The sequence below is a fragment of the Larimichthys crocea genome, chromosome XIII (genome assembly GCF_000972845.2).
Source record: "Larimichthys crocea isolate SSNF chromosome XIII, L_crocea_2.0, whole genome shotgun sequence".
NCBI lineage: Eukaryota > Metazoa > Chordata > Actinopteri > Sciaenidae > Larimichthys > Larimichthys crocea.
The window spans coordinates 17101981-17119383 of NC_040023.1; the positions used below are offsets into that span (position 1 = coordinate 17101981).

At 41.8% G+C, this 17403-nt stretch overlaps 1 protein-coding gene across 3 annotated transcripts in view; it reads right to left on the reverse strand.

Moving 5' to 3' along the window:
* The window catches only part of galnt1 (UDP-N-acetyl-alpha-D-galactosamine:polypeptide N-acetylgalactosaminyltransferase 1), a 38512-nt gene that overhangs the window by 13532 nt on the left and 7577 nt on the right, over nucleotides 1–17403 (reverse strand). Inside the window, exons 2-4 of one of the 3 annotated variants that reach the window (XM_010735988.3) lie at nucleotides 8898–9012; nucleotides 1013–1152; nucleotides 753–921 (exon numbers count right to left, since the gene is read on the reverse strand). In XM_010735988.3, the coding sequence (XP_010734290.1) occupies nucleotides 753–921; nucleotides 1013–1151 (308 nt within the window). In that variant the 5' untranslated portion in view covers nucleotide 1152; nucleotides 8898–9012. Of the gene's footprint in view, nucleotides 1–752; nucleotides 922–1012; nucleotides 1153–1297; nucleotides 1370–8897; nucleotides 9013–17403 lie in introns of those variants that run through there. The other 2 variants (XM_027286759.1, XM_019271077.2) reach the window with 2 other exon arrangements.

A 17403-nucleotide genomic window follows, 5' to 3' on the forward strand; every position in this document is an offset into this window, starting at 1 on the left:
ATCGCTTATTATATTAAGAACTGAACATTTCACAACCATCAAAAGAGTTTCAGACCAGAAGTTTAACTGACAAACGAATTGCACGGTTAAATTCACCAGAATTGGTTTAAACTCCCGTGAAAGCAGAAAAACGTCGACTTTTGAGTGCATCAACTCGTCATGCGTGAACTGTATTGTCTCAAAACGCATTGCACAAGGGAAATGATGGAGCTGCTCACAGCTGGAAAAAATTCAAATGAATTGTGGATGATAGTAAAACAGCTTTGTGAACACCCCAGAAAACACAAAAACAACAAGTAATAAATCTTTTGGGAAACATTCTGCTGTCTGTGTGTGAAGTGCAATTATGAGTGGTATTTCTAAATTGACTGACATAGATCAGTGTAATTTCCTGTTTCCAGTAACATTTTTAGATATGTAGATTGTTTTTTAGAATTGAGTCACACTGAATGTTTTACAGGAAGGGCCCATAGATTTTTTTCAGGTCACTACAACCTCACTACTTCACTTAAATCAGCATATTTTGATAATACAACACAAACATTTAATTATAATTAAATTACAATCCATCCATATGTCTGTCTCTCTCTATGTTTTATTCATAAGTAACCTTTACAGAGCAGTAGTGGCATACTGTGGCGTCTGTTTACAGTGTGGACTATCCCACTAATGGGTGCCTCTGACGGACATTTTCATTTTGACGGGATCTTAATGAGAGGAGAAAGAGTAAGTGAAAAGAAGATTGTCCTTACCCTTCCAAGCGGACGTCAGGCAGTGACCGATTGAGCGCAATCATCTCAGAGGCCATAAGGTTGAACTGGTTGATCTTAAACATCTCCTTCATCTTCTCCTGGTTCTCCTTAGGAATCACTACAGGCTTCCCACCTTCCCCGGGCCCGTCGCGCGGCCTGGTCAGGGCATCTGCAGTAGATATGCACAAATACAACACACTCAGAGGATGCAAGAGCGTGCCTCTTTGATCACTTGTATATGTGTGGCAATACGCACTCACCATCTCTCCCGGGCAGTCCTCTCTCCTTTTTGTCGTCACACTTGTTGCACTCGCTGAAGTAGAGCAGAATGAACATGTCCAGCATCACCCACACCAGAGAGGTGGCCAAAACCACCTTACAGTAGGCAAACCTCCTCATCCTAAAAATGTATTCAGAGAAAGAAAGAAAGAAAGAGAGAGAGGAAGACAGGTATGGGTGATGTTGAGTCCTGAGCTGCTACACACAGGCTTTTCCAAAGCTCTGCAGAGGCAATCACTCTTTATTTCTTTTCACATCTCCCTTGCCTTTCTCCTCACTCTTCTCAACCTTCACCCTTCCCACAGCTCTGACGCCTGAGCATCTTCTCAATGCCTCCATTTGTCTTTCTGGCAGTCTCTCTCTCTCCCTCTCTCTCTCTCTCTCTCTCTCTCTGCTCTTATCTGTCGGCTGTTTATCTGTGCCACTCCAAATGGTCACCTTCACTCTCTGTGAAAGTCTGAAAATGAGCACAGAGGATTGTTGGATTTCTGTCTAACACCACTCTAATAGAAAAATGGTTCATCTGTGAGAGCACTTGTAAACGTTTATCGGTTAGGTTCGTGTCCAGCACCATTATAAGCCCAGTGAACATTGTCATTTGCGTAGAGGACGTTTCATGGTATCTAAGCAATGCTTTATCTGCTTTCAGGCTTTAAGAGGAAAACAAACATCCTGCATGTATAAGACTTCCCAAACACCCTGCAGTGCACAAGCCAATCTAGCCCTTATACATTGAACATATCAACCCCCTGTGTGCTGGAGAGACACACAGAGCAGAGCAGAGAGAGCGAGAGAGAGAGAGTGTGAGAGGAGCTGTGATAGTAATTGCTTTTCTTTGGCAGGCAGCGAGAGAGACAGACACAGCCACATTAAAATTCCTCTGCTCCCCTTTCCTTCTCTCCTCCAGCATCATCTTTCCTCTCTTTGGCTGATTCTCTGCCTCAGTGATCCCTCAGGTTGCAGCAGCACAAGCAGAAGGGAGAAAATTAATTTGGCTACGGTGATTTCTCTCATGCCCCTGGGAGGCGAAAAAAAAAGGTGTTTGTGCATAGCTAGCTTAGCTTAGCTTTGCTTAGCGGCCACGGAGGATGGAAAACTGCAGAGCAGCATTTCTAAATTCCACTTGATACGATTTTGGTAGCCAAAGTGCCGTGCACAGCAGAAAACAAGAGCAAAGATCTATTGTGTTTTCTCTTTCTTTTCTGCCTGTGGAGCACGGAGAATAGTTTAATGTCCTGACAATGTTTGACCACTTGTTCTGCATGTATTTACTCATGTATGTACTTTGAAGCAAGCTTATCATGTGATCAACAGTTTTGTAACTTTGCAAGATTATATCTCTCGGGTTGACAAGGTGAAACTGGTGCAAAGAAACCACCAGTCAATACAAGCAATGCCCTGATCTGATCGTTAGTTCCCAGAGAAGAAAATAATTCAATCAAATCAGCAGCAAGAGTTTTGACAAGATTAATGTAAGTGCATCATGTCATATCAGATTAACCTGGCGCTCAATCAGCTACAGATTTAATCAAATTTAAAATCTGAACCTTGGTTAAGTCTCTCAGCAGCCTGGTATTTGCATGAGGCGTTATTCGTGTCAGATCATTTGACAGTGTCCTTTTTAACTTCCGGTTTCTCATCTGAAGCTCCCCAGAGCTCAGACACACTGAACCATGACATGGTTCAAACTGAAAATTACACATTTTTAATTTGTTTGAGATGTTCCAATGATACATAATACACAGTTTAATATATAAAGTATAAATGCAAATATACTTTTTGAGCTTTAGTGCTTTGATCATTCATCATCTGAAGTCTGTCTCTAAGCAAAACACTAAACATTTACGGTTTCCAGGTTCTCAATTGTGAGATTACATCCTCGCCTTGGGTATTAGGAATATTTGAGGAACATTGTTGCTATTTTCTGACATTTTAGAAACTAAAAAACTCAAGAAAATAATCAGCAGAATAACTGATAATGAAAACATGTTACTTGTAAACCTTGTGTTTCATTTGTGTTGCATTCAAATCAAATTTCCAAAGCACTTTAAATCTCTTAGTTTATTTATTCAGAAATAGAAAGCCAGACAAAATTTAAAATCATCAACTGCATAGGGGTTATACAGGTTAGTCCACTAGTCGATCTGTCGATTTCACTACTCCACAATGACGTTTAGAGCTTGACGTCGACTAATCACCGCTCGCTAATCACCGTAAACAAATACCGCACATTCCCACCATGCAGAACCCGCTGCACTGGTGGGGCCAGAACGAGGATAGATTTCCCCAATTGGCCAAGTTGTGCAAACGTTACCTGGCTGTCCCAGGGAGGATTTTTTCACTCGCTGGAAATAACATCAGGCGACAGCGGTGACAGTATTGCAAAGCATTCCCTCCTCCTGTGATTTTTTTAATTACTGAAAAAAATATCAATTCCATCACCAGTAACTAGTCGACGTCGACTCGACTTTCATCATATCAGTGTCGACTTAAAAAAATCTGAAGTCATGCAACCCCTACAACTGCAAATGTTTTCCTCATACAGTAGTTCTGAATGTATTTATTAGATAAAATAACTTAATGATTAATCACTACAATGAAGATTAGTCCTTATGTAAAGGTCTGAGGTGATGAGTCTCTCGCCATACTGTGCATGTGTGTTTGTGTTTTAATGGAGAGGAAAATGGCTCACTGGGCTCTGTAGTGTTGTCTTGAGTGTTATCAATGCAGCAAGTTCACACCAATGACTGTAGTTATGGATTACACAAATAGGTGTGTAAAGAGAGAGCGCATGAGTGACGGCTGAGTGTTGTCATCATAAATTGTCATGTTATTGTATCTCATCGTAGCTTGCACCATTGCTGTTTTGTATGAGTACTGTCTTTGAAATCTAATCTCTGTATTATACTGGAAGCCACAGTAAAGCACCCAGATGTTCTCAGTTTTTAAAGGACCATCACATCCCTGACACATTTTAAACTCAGCTGAAAATCAACATAAATCAAAATAAACATGATAATTAAGCAGGTCACATTTCTGTAAACTGTAAACTGGGAAAATTCCCAGATCCTTCCAGGATATCCTCAAAGAAATCCTCAAATTGCTCTCTCGCTGTTAGAAATTCTTCAAATTCCAGGAGCGGTGGGAAGCCTGAAATTTAGTCACTGCTCTGCAGTCACTCTTCTTTCTGTTTCTCTGACCTCTGCCGGATTGTACAGGCCTCGACTGACCTCCACGCAGTAACATAATATTATAACTCCTTTTTTCTACTTTCCTGGCGCATAGGCAGAGCTCTGCACATCTGCCAAACACAGAACAGAGCAGTCAGGCGTGGACTGACGCAGACATGGAAATGCTCCATCACAGAAACACACAAATATTCTTGCTCACAAAGTCGTGTCGAAGCGCTGTCAGAGAGATGTCAACTGGTTTCCCTGAATGCTATTTGATCACAGAAAATGTAAAAGAAGCAGACGGCAGCACTGCAAGCAGCAGCAGAGAAGATTTATATGCATGAACATTGACTAAACGCATGCGCGCGCACACTACGCTGTCTTTCAGCCATGCCTCTCCACTTACTGTATTTCTAATCAGGCATGGCAGAGGACACCTCAGGTCTCCTCTGTGCTTACACCGGCCCCGGGCCCTTCTTCTTCTCTGTGTGTGTTGGATGTGTGCGAGTGTGTCAGTTTAGTTTATGTTAGGTGCTAGTCTCTTTGAAGTCTCTTTTAAACAGCCTGGCTCCCTATGACATTAAACAGACACACAATTCTCCCTCCCTCCATCTCCGCGCTCTCTCCCTAATCCATTAACATATCACGTTCCCCCCCATCTTTCTTTTATATCGCCATCCTGGGCATCTCGCTCTCTTTCTCTCTCAGCCACCCCACCCCCACTCTCCTGTTCGTCTCTTAGTGATGTCGTCTCCTTTCAAGAGCGGTTGCCATCACTACTTCCCTACAAGAACACAATTTCCCCCTTCACATCCTTCTCTGTGTCCCTCTTCATATCCCCTCTTCTCTGCAGAGGCTTAATCCCCCTTTAGAGATTGCACAACCAGTGTTTCTCACAACCACTTGGAGAAACTCTGAAACGAGAGCATCCAGGGCTTCACTCGCTTCACAATTTATGTCTGGTAGAGTGGAGCCTCCCTTCTGGGGATTTTATGTTTATATGTGTAAAAGGAAATGAAGAGGGAGGAAGATGGTATTTATATGTGGGAGTGCCAATGAGAGAGGAGGTTTTGTGTGTTACCAATCAACATAAAGTTTGCTAATTCATGCAATAAACTATGAACAAGGTTTATTCCCTAGCTCTCTGTGTAGCCGTGTTTCTACTTCATGAAACCAGATGCCCTTTAATTTAAACACTTTCGCTGTCATAAACAAGTGTGGAAAAGTGCATGATGCTGTTTGAAGCATCTTCAATGAGAGAGCCACAGATGATGCTTATTCAAGTGTTCGAGCTGTCCTTGGGTCATGTGGGCTCGATAAGCTCAACAGTTTCCAAGACAACGCTGATGGGCGTGGTGATTTGCTGAACAGTTGTAATGCCTCTCAACTGGAGCAGAACAAGGCACAGGCTAATATTAGGGAAGTGAAACAGAACACGGTGGCCCGAGGCCTTCTCTTATTGCTCTCTATGGAGTACCCAAGGTACACAGCCACTCCTGACAAAAAGGCAGGGGTCACCTCATTTCCAGGTCATAACCTTGACTGGAGAACACAGACGGGACTCATGGAGGAAGCAGAATGAGACAAAGACCAACAGAGAGAGACTTACATTATTTCATTTGACTCATCACTGACATTGAATATTAGGGCCGCCCTCTAAACATTGATGATTTGAATCATCAGTCTAGAAAACCCTGAGTCAACTTTTACCAACTCAGTCTTGTCTCAAAATGACCCAACTATAAAACTGAAATGGAAAAGAAATAGATGTGAACTGTGACGGCAAGCAGTGATACTCGATTTTATAACTGCCCTATTGTTTCTTTAACTGCGTGGTTCACTGATGATGAACAATATCAGCATTGAAACAGGTAAAACACAAGACTCATGTAGACTGCTTGGCGAGGTGGAGTGCAGTGCAGGTGTAGTGGACTGTACTGTAAATGGGCAGAGGTTGTGAATAATTTAATCCTCATAATTGTAGGTGATGTTTACAGAGGTGTTTCTTGAGTTGATTGTTTTTCTACAATGCTTTCCAGACTCAAACATAAACTTTCAAGTTAAGTCTTTTTTTGTTTTATAGGGTAGATTTAGAATTGACAAAGATATAACTGTGAAATATAAAGGATCAAGACATCTTTGTTGATTTATACTGTATAACTATTCATGTTTTTAAAACACACAAAACATGGGGAATGGCCTTAAAACAAGTCTTGGCTGGAATTTAGTACACAAGTACTTTCTTTTGCTACAATAGTTAACACCAAGCAAATAAGGGAAAGTTTTAAAACTCAATGTAAAAACAGCAAATCGTAAAACTGAGAGATCTGCCCATGACAGCGAAATAGTCCAAGCTGAAATTGATTACCAATGCAAAGCTTGGCATGGGCTCAAAGTGGAATTAAACACTTCAATCTCCAATCGCTCGGGTGTTTTCGGCCAAAATCAATACACAGTATTGTCACAGAGGGTGTTCCCTTGATGGTTGGAGAGAGCACAACTGGTTGGCCATACAGTACGAGAAAACCACAGACACACACCACATGTATACAAATAAATCAATTACAGCAGGCATAAGAACACACAAACCACAGCACTAGGCCTCTTGGTCTGTGTGACGCCTATGCTGTAATTGCTCGTTTAACAACTCATAATTCCACATTTTCTCTCCATTGACGCTCATTTCTCACTCTCAAGGAGTGAGTGACATAAAGAGCGGAAGCATAAAAGCAAAATTTAACTACTAATTAATTGGTGTTAACACTCTCTCATCCTGATCAAATCACAATACTTACAAACCAGGTCAAGCAGCTCAACTGTATGTCTGGCCTTCTCTTGGCTCCGCTACTCCTACTAGGACTCATGCCAACCGGGCAGGATCAATTTAGATTAATTCAAAAAAAATTTAAACAGCTTGACTTCTGATTTGTCATTTTATATCCACTACTGACTCTACTAAATATAACTTCAGACTAAGATAATAAAAAACAGTTGCGTTGATGCTAAAAACCTATAGGCCTACCCTGGCTTCATGCCCTTTTATGGGGTTTGGCAGGGCATTTATCTATGCTAATTAAGAACAATTGGCACTGCCTTTACAAGGACAATCAGGGATTCGTCATTGTGAGAGCCTGTGGGCAAATATTCCTCGGTTTGAATCACTTCTTTAAATCTTTAAATCTGACCTAGACGTTTCCTATGAACAAATTTAAGAGTAAACTTAAAGGAAGAAACTGGGGAATGAGGCACAACATATTTTAAATCTGACTCCAGTATATTTAGAATCGCAAATTATGTTATTTCAGACAAATATTTGTCCTTTCCAACTGTTAAGTATTTGTTCTGGGAAGCCTTTAAGGGGAGAGACAGTTATTGTCCACTGAAGAAAAGCCTGAACATGATGTTTTCCCCTCACTGTTTTGCATTAGCTCTACAAATCATGTATAATTTACAAAAAGGCCCAACATTTTCCAAAACATGAAATACATTTCATACATTTTTTTTTTTTACCTTCCAGGCAACTATTGGTTAACATTCATTTCAACACGGTATGCAAATCCACTTGGAGAGACTTGAAACCTGACTGAATCATGTTCAGTTGTTGACAGAACTGTTGCACTTGAATATTTGAATCCAGGGAAACACACAACAAACAAACAAGATCACTGCCAAGAGGAAAATGTGATCTTGACAGTTCATCACAATAAAAATGTTTCTGTTCAACAGACAACCATCGTGATGTTGTATTTGTATGATTATACTTCCATTAATCACAACAGAACAATGAGTCAATGTGCCAGCCACAACTTGCCATGGGATTGTTTTAATACAAACGTATGAATAAACAACACTAAAGGAATAAGGAAACATGTTTTGCCATGGTAGTACTTTGGAAATGTCATTTACTCATGACACACACACACTATAGAGAACATTCAACTTTATGTCACCACTCACTAAAACCTGTATTAAAGCCTGTATTACACCAAGACAACTCGGTGCAAGTTTTATAAGAGTTAATTCCCAACTAGCAGGGCAGCAAAGTGAGAACAGAGGTCACCCTTAAACTGGAAGGCCCAGATTGAAGACACTGGGTCAGCAAGCATCTGCAATGCACCAGAGTCCCAAAGCAAGACAATACATCACTAACCACAATTTTGGTTTTCGTAACACATCCTAATCATGTTAAAAATACAGCTATAGTTTCAAGAGTAATTATACCAAGTATTTCCCATGCAATTAACCTGTGTGAACATTTAAATCATAACACAATTACCAAAATATAATGGAAATTTCAAGAAAAAGCTGCTCTTGAAGGAAGCTGTTAAATACCAGCAGTGAGGATTCTGCTGACCCAGCGTAATAACACATAAACCACAGCAAACTAATTTCTGACATGGTTTTAAACACAGATAAACAAAAGATTGCAAAACCAACAATTCAAGAAGCTTCAACATAAAAGAAAAATGTTAGCGTGGCAAAGGAAACTGCAACAGCATGAAGATACCAGCAGAGTAAAAAAAAAAAGGTTATACATGACTCTTCAATGATAAATTTCTAGCATATCTGCTGTTTCATATTAATTTCAGCTAATTGTCCTCTCTGTATGTAATTATGTTATTTTACTCTGTGGTTTGAGCAAAAAAAAAATACATTTGGCTGAAGGTAATATGAGGCTGAGCTGTGCTCATACCTGTCCAAGTGACTTAAAGGTGTCTCTGGTCAGATGTGCAGGGTGCTCCACCAGCAGAGGGACCGGAGCGTCAGAGATCCCACTTCCTCTTTTTGCTCGTCACTCAAACATGCTCCTTGAAGAAGAGAGAAACAGACAAAGTCTAAAAATATTGTTCCGATAAAAAAGTGTGAAAATAGCAGCATACTCGCCAAGCACTAGTGCAAAAAAAAAAAACTCTTGTGGGAGTTTAAAATTTCCCCGAGTCCAAGTCAGGAAATTCTTGAGCTTTGTCTTCCTTTCATTCATGTTTAAAACATTTCAGTTTCAGTACGTGGCCAGGGCCTGGGTTTTTTTGTTTTTTTTTCCAAAAGGGTTTTTTGGACACAAAACTGCAAAGCAACCACAGGAAGACCCGAGAGAAGGCGTTACTTAACGGCCTCAAACATACTTCCTGGATGTAAAAGCACAATGATAACACTCATCTCTCTCGCAATAATCACACAGTCGGAGTCACATACATGTCACCAGGCATGTTTCCAGTCATTCATTTACATATTATCAGCCTAGCTCAGTATCTTTTTATATTTTGTTAGAAATCCATCATACTCCATCTTCCCTCCTTACGCACCCACCCAAAGGTCAAACATAACCAAAGACTGTCTTCCATCTTCGGAGCTGAGTAAAAAGAGAGGGAGGGAGAAGACTAGAAGAAGTGCGATGGAGGAGTAGAGGGATATTGGGATGGACAACTGATGGATTCTCAGGACTGCTCATTTCACTGGATTAATCTGCTATTTTTGAAAAATCCACAGAGAATGAAGATGAGAGTGAATATGATTTAGTGTGGGTGTGTGTGTGTGTGTGTGTGTGTGTGTCCTTCAATCTGGTCCTTGGCCTACTTTAAAGCCAAGTCATCATTCTGGTCCACTGGGATTTCAGATTGCCAGCCTGTGTGTGTGTGTGTGTGTGTGTGTGTGTGTATATATGTGTGTGTGTGTGTGTGTATGTGTATATTAAGAGTTTGTATTACAAGAAGAGCCACACCATAAATCTCTTCCTGCCAGCCCACACACTCCTGCGTTAGTGAGGAGTGCGAGGATGCTATACTGCAGTGCAGGTAAGCTTCAGTATGTGAAGGGTCCCGGCCACCAAAGGTGACTACTCCTGGGTGAGTCATCATTCCTTGTCTCTTCTGTACTTTCCCTTTCCTCTTTACTCCGACTTATACACATGTCACAAACTGTCTCTTTTTCTACTGCTCCTTTCGTCTTGTTTATCAAAAGCGCACCTCCAAAGTTTGAGTGCAATTTAATCCATCTGCAAATTGGAAGCAGGACAAGCAAGTTTCTATAAATACTCATCTGATTCCCCTGACAATCACAAAATAAACCTACAGAAATACACACAACACTGCAGTGCAAAACACAACCCATCTCTGTCTTTCCATCTGCAGAGTAAACCTCTTGCTCTCCTCGTTCTGCTTTCAGTTCGTCTTGTGTCGAACTGAAAGCAGCATGTCTTATGGATGACGAAAAAAAAACCACTCAGACTATGAGGAAGTAACCCTGTTGTACAACACGGTATTGCAATACTGTACTTAATAACTGTTCGATAATATGTGTTCGCGGCGTTGGTAGAGCAGCCGCCCCATGTGCGAAGGATCAGTCCTTGCTGCGGAAGCCCTAACCCTAACCCTGTCACTCTTCAGCTGTCTCTATCAGAAATAAAGCTTTCGTTCGTTAATGAGTGAATTTGAACATTTTAATGAGATACTCTGCATGCATTTTACTGGGTTCTCCTGCAGCAGTGCAGCAAAGCTGGTAGATCTTGCAACCTGTGACAATCACAAAATAAACCTACAGAAATACACACAACACTGCAGTGCAAAACACAACCCATCTCTGTCTTTCCATCTGCAATTGTTCTATTAAATTTAAGCCCTGATCTCAGTCCCTTAAAAACCACAAAAGTTGTGTGTAATAGCTACTATTGCTCAGAGACCTGCTTTCAAACACACACACACACACAAAATATGCTGGCTTTCAACACACACCTAGTACATCAATATGTGACGCCTCAGTGGCGAGGCTGACAGATGGACACTTAGTCAGATGTGTAACGCAGGCAAGTGAGCGGTGCTTTGACAGTGAGCTATTCTTGTGGAACATGACATTATGTAGGCCAACACTGACACAAGCATCTAGAGAGCAGAGACAGAAATATACTGTGCGTTCACTTCACTTTCCAGGTTAAGAGGATTTGTGTTGTTGGAAGGACCTATGTCGTATGACATGATCACAACACTTCAATCCCAAACCAGGAGGATATGGTAAAAGTTTAAAACCACTAGACTATAATTAAAACATGCATAAAAAAACAGTGCTGTGAGGCAGTGTGTATTGATTTTAAATTGTGTATTCAACAGATATGCTGAGTTCAGGTCTCAGAATCGTTTTTGAGAGAAAATGTTCATCACCAATTCTCTGTTTCCTACAGTCTGAGCCATCTTTTGTACACCTCCTTACTTTTCTTCGTTCCAGCTATGAGCAGCTGAAAACCAATGCAGGGAATGCAGCATGGCAGCCAAAAGGCTGGGCCCTCATCTTCCCACCCTCATCTTGCCTCTATCTGTGTCCCTACAGAACACTCCCTGTTATTAATCCACAAAGTCTGTCTCTTCTCCCACGCAGGCCTCTTTCCATTCAGTCTGGGTCGACGTAATTCCTGTCATAAATCCAAAAGCCCAGTGAGGCAGACGAGTACACGCAGAGGTAAGTAAGAGCCCAGTGATGAAATCTCTGCTAGCAAGTACATGTTCCCTTTCAGCAAGTAGGAATCATTTAACATACACATCATGCAGTTCATCGTTTGCATGTCAGCACCAATATAACTCCTGGCAAGATAAAGTTGGCATGCTAAAGCTTCAAAACAGGACCAGAGCTAAAACAAGGCTGAGAAGCTCTGGAACAACCTTTGCTCTGGACACTTTAGAGGGTAGTGTGGGTGAGCTAAAGCTAACAGACAGTCAAATCAGTCCTTCACAATTCCCCGAGCTCAGTGTGAACACACTGTGACCAAACAGCCATGGCGAAGCATTAAACCCAACTGTTCCGCTCTCTTTCTAAACACTGCCATGGTAAAGACACAAAGCAGAGAGGAGAAGCTGGGCAAGACAGGAAGAAAGGTCTCTTTTCTTAAAACCCCTTGATATGTGTGTGTGTGTGTGTGTGTGTGTGTGTGTGTGTGTGTTTGGTTCCCAGCCAGGGTTTCTACATGTGTCATGTGACTCTGTTTGTAGCACATGTAACAGAGGGAGTCCAAAGATGACATCTTTGGTCTTAGCAACAACAAGCGGTGTTGTGCCAATCCCGTGCCAACTGTGCTTCCCCTTCACCTCCATACAGTCCTCCCTTCGACCTGCTGCCCTGTCAAACACCTCATGTCTCCAGTGGTGTGGGAAAGGAAGGCCTTGAGGGGCCCGCAGCACCTCATGCACGCACAAACACCAAATACATGCTAAACAGGGACTAGAGGAAAGACAACAAAAGATGACAACAACAGTATCACAGGCTACTCTAGCTGTAGCTCACAATTTCTGACAGCTTTCCAGGGGAAGCCCAGTGAGAAAAACAGGAATGCCAAGAATAGAGCAGAGTAGAAAATAGGTAAGAAGCAGCTGGTTCAACCTCCCTGGACACTATGTCACACTTATCCTGGATGAAACAGCTCACACAACAGCCTGTTTTGCCTTTTAATATTAAGGACGTGCTCTGGGAGCCGAGGGGCCTGTCACTTTTTAGATATAGTGTACGTATCCACAGAGGGACGCAGGGCGAAAAGAGGAAGAAAAAAGGACGAAGGGACGGACAGAAAAGGACAGATGAAAGGAGAGTCACAGAGAGACAGAGAGAGATCTGCTTCCTGTTTACGGAGAGGGGAGAGAACAAGAAACAGAGCAGCAGGCTGCTGGACTGCAACACACATACCACACACACTCACTACCTTCCCTTGTCTGTGTCCTGAGTGATTACACAGAACAGATTTAGCCCAAAACTTCACCGCCTATCTCTGTATTTTGGTGACATCTGGAGGCTTGTGATTTGTTCTCAGTTCCGTATCTCCCTGATGTCCCTGCTCTGACCAGTAACCGTATTAACAGGATCAAGCTTACAGTAAGTGTGTGCATGCCCCCAGCTGTGCTCTCAAATGCTCCCGGCTACACTCCCAATCCAGGACAGACCTCTTGGCAATTCAACGCAGCGTGCAATCTCCTCTTCTTGTGTTGTAGTGGCAAAGCGTGGGTTTAACACATTATCCGCACAACAGAAGCTGGATTTTATCTGCATACACTGCAATAATATTAACGATCCTAAACTTTAATATCCGCACAGCGATTAAACGAAAGCAGAGGTGTTTTTAATGCAACACACTTTCCGTAGGCCCAGAGTTAGGGTGACATGATGCATGTTAGGGATGAGCGTTAGTTGACTAGTCCATTAAACATTGCTGCGTCAACACTGGAAATTATAGTTGGCTAAACTAATTATTAACATTTTATTAATGTTGCGTCTACAGTGGAGTCATGGTAGGCAGCACCCCTCTCCCCCACGCTAATACCTGCAATACTATCATCGCTGATGCCATGTCATTTATGTTTTGTCGTTCATGTTAATCCAGTCAGTGGTGCAGGAAAAATGACATCACAAAACTCCACAGGCATCATTTATTTAAGTTAATGAGAGCGATGCTTCTCTTCATCTAATAACACGTATAGCATCTTCATTTTCTACATAACCATTCACTGCAGGAAGATACTGTCTGTATGTTTTGTATTTCAGTAGTATCCCAAGATGTTTACTGATATTAAAATGCTGATTATGTAGCAAAACTCTACAGAATCTTGACTTAACTTGTAGACGGCAAGTCTAAATTAGAATTTTAGTTTAATCTACATAGAAATAAGTCGTCAGGAACATCCCCAATACATGCACATCATAAGTCTGCAGACCTCATGATATAACTGGCAAGCAAAGTGTGCTGAGTCACTGCAAGTGTGTATAATATCTACAGCATTTGAAGGCTGATGCTTATCTGCAGTTCAGGAGTTTACAGGAGAGAATGACATTTTTTATCTCATTGTTAAACAAGTGCCAGTGAAGGCCGCTTACCGACAAATAAAGAAGTCCTCTATTCGCTGCTGTCGTCGGCTGTCAGCAGCATCAACGAACCTACCTGTCTGTTATTACACGCTGTCCTTATTAAAAATGCTATTTGACACTGTAGGGCCAGTTCAATGTTTTAATCTTTGACCATATTTCAAAAAGTAGCTACTCGATAGGCGTTTGGCCGCTGCAAAACAGACAATCAATCAGCAGTTAACAGTTTTAAATATACACATTCAACTCCACATATGCACACACACACACATTTCCTTCCCAAGCTGGCATCATCAATATTTCATTTAAACAGCTCCGTCATGAAGTCAATATTCCCTACACACAGCTACACACACAGCCACACACACAGCCACACACAGCCACACACACACATCTAATCACACTACATAACTTCCAATAAGCTTTCATCGCAGGTTCCAAATGTTCGGCAATAACTTTGGCTTAATGACTGCAGGTGAGATCCACTATGAGCCCCAGGCATGACTAATCTGGCCATCCTCTTTCCAATCTAGCCTTATTAAGAAGTCATACTGATTTTCATCTCTATTTCAAACACTGTGCCTCTGTGGACTAAGCCCTATTTTAATGAAGAACTGCGCCACTCGCGGTTTTAAAATATTTTAAACACGTCTATCTAAGCACACAGAAACAAGGATTGAATGACTCAAACAGAACAAATCACTGTTTTTTAAAGAAAATATGTACAAATGAGAAGAAGTCAAATCTCAAGTGTAGGTTGGCTCCTGCTTTAGTTTGCAGTTGTGTAACATTTTTTAGTCGTGTTAGTCCCCGTAGAGTAGGTAGCTGCAGCCACACTGACCCACATCTCCAGCCTCTGGCAGATTACACTGCAGCATGCGACACACACACAAACAAACACACACACACATTCCCAAGATACATGAGCGCAGTACGTCTGACATTTGAGGCTTGTAGAAATGCAATTTATGATGGCTTAGCATGCACACCGCGCACGTGTGCACACACACACACTCAGAAAAACAATGGGCCTGTTGTTCTGCAGTCCATCAGCCAGGGGGTAACTGTTGATACGGCTATCAGTTTGACCGAGCCAGAACAACTCCACTCCAGTCCTCAGATATACAAACACACAGACCCACATACACACAGCAGCTTGATAGCAGATAGCAGCGCTAGAGATGGATGGTTGTGTGTATGTGGGCCCAGGGGGGAGTGTTGTACCTTGGTCAGGGTAAGCCTGGGGCAAATAGCTCACAAACGAAGTAAGGCTGTCACAGTACCAGAACTATTTAATGATTTCAACAATATCGAGAGTGTTGACCTTGTCACATTACTCCATTGCATTTGAGCTTATTTAGAAACAACGAGTCGGGTGGAGTAACTTGAACTAACACACAAAGGTTTTGGTCTTCACCTCTATTAACTGTCACTGGTGCCAAGAACAGAATATTATAACAGTAGTGCGACTTGACTTGGTTAGAGATTTTTTCATCCCACTCCTGTGTCGCTATTTGTTTGGTTATGCTAGTTAAATATAGCATAGCAGAGTGAGAAATATAACTGATAATGCTTGGATGACTCAAACCTCAAGGTCTCGTCATTCTTTGTGGAAGTAAAAAAAAAAAAAAGAAGAAGTAATTTCTCAACTCTGATTTGAAATCCATTTGACCTGAACCTGCTGTGCGGTATTACAGTTATTTCTTTGTCACTGACAGCAAAACAAAGTTCTTGACTGTGTTTTGACAAAAGTACAGCATCATTTTTAAGCATTTATGTTCCCTTGTTTGTCCTTTAGTTGGCTACTGTCACAGCAAAAAAAAGAGCGTGTGCTAGAGTTCTTCCTATTAAAATCTAGAAATCCTCGTCTGCATTCCTTCAGCCTCAGGCCCGGTCATCTGAAACGCCTGTGGTACAAACACTAACACTCTCCAAGAGCTCTGGGCTCACAGTACAAGCAGCCTGGCTAATAAACTGAGTTAACATGAGCTGATAGCAGCTGTAGTTTGCAGCAGTTTACGGAATAACCAGGAGTTGATGCAGAGCAGCCGGAAGGCATCAGAGGGAAAAGCAGAAAATATTTTCTCCATGAATATGATCCTGTTTCACCTCAATAAATCCAATAGTTAGTCAATAGAGAGGAGTGTAACGCTTTACAGCACCACTACACACCACCGTGTAGTAGTGCTGTAAAGCGTTACACTCCTCTCACAGGTGATCGTACCGGAAGCACAAAGTTACATAGCGGAAGAACAGGTACAGGGTGCAAATGACAGAGAGAGACCATCAGTGTAGCATCAAAATTATTTAAAATCTGTTTCATGGTAGAAACGTTACAGGGACAGACATCAAAATATCAAAAGGTATAGCAAAATCTGAGAGTAGACATGCTTATATTGCCTCATGGTACATCATATCCCCCAACTATGATGACATAAGAGGCTGATATGAGTAAGTGTGAAAACATCTTCTCAGAGACACCCTTCACTTTTTTGTGGGCAAGTTTTTCCTCACTCGAACCGAGGGTCTAAGGACAGAGGGTGTCACTCCCTGTACAGATTGTAAAGCCCTCTGAGGCAAATGTATTTTGTGACTTTGGGCTATACAAATAAAATTTTTGATTTGATTTGTTGCTGTAAGTAGCAAAAGCAAAACTACTGTGTGCAAATACCAATTAAGAAATGCCATCCGGGTACAAGCAGGGCTCTCTCTCTCTCTTTTTTTTTTTTGATGACAACAGTAAGAACTGAGTCATAAATCTCCAAATATCATATCTGGGCTTTCTTGATTTACCGGCTCTGTGGATTTGGCAGCACAGTGGCTCCTCAGCGCTGTCTACTCACAACAAGAAGGTCCTAACTTTGATCACTACTACAGCCTTCCACTATGACTGACTGGTGGTGACAGGTATGTTACAGTAGGTAGTACTCCTGCCGTTGTCCTTGACCAAGACACTAGCTTCAGAACCGGAGTTAATCCCCCTTGCACTCCACTGTGGATGCAAGCTGCTCCTAAACAGTTTGGCTGGGTCAAATTCAGAGGACAAATAACCCCACAGAGATCACCAAAGCGTAACTTGGCAAAGTCACAATGTGCACAATGCTCCTCCTTTATATGACAGTCACTGCATAGAGTACTATTCTTTTGAGATTTAAATTCCCATGATGTTGAAGTCTCGCAAAACAAACAGGCCTACGAGCTGGATGGGGAAGCCAACAGATACTCACAAACAAAAGAAAGAGTGTGAAACGCATTAAAGAGGCACACAAACAATGATTCCAGAGTGAAGAAAATCAGTGTGTCACACAATTGTTTCTCAACGAGTCAGCAGAAATTGGACATATTCCACTTCCTCTTATGGCGGGTGT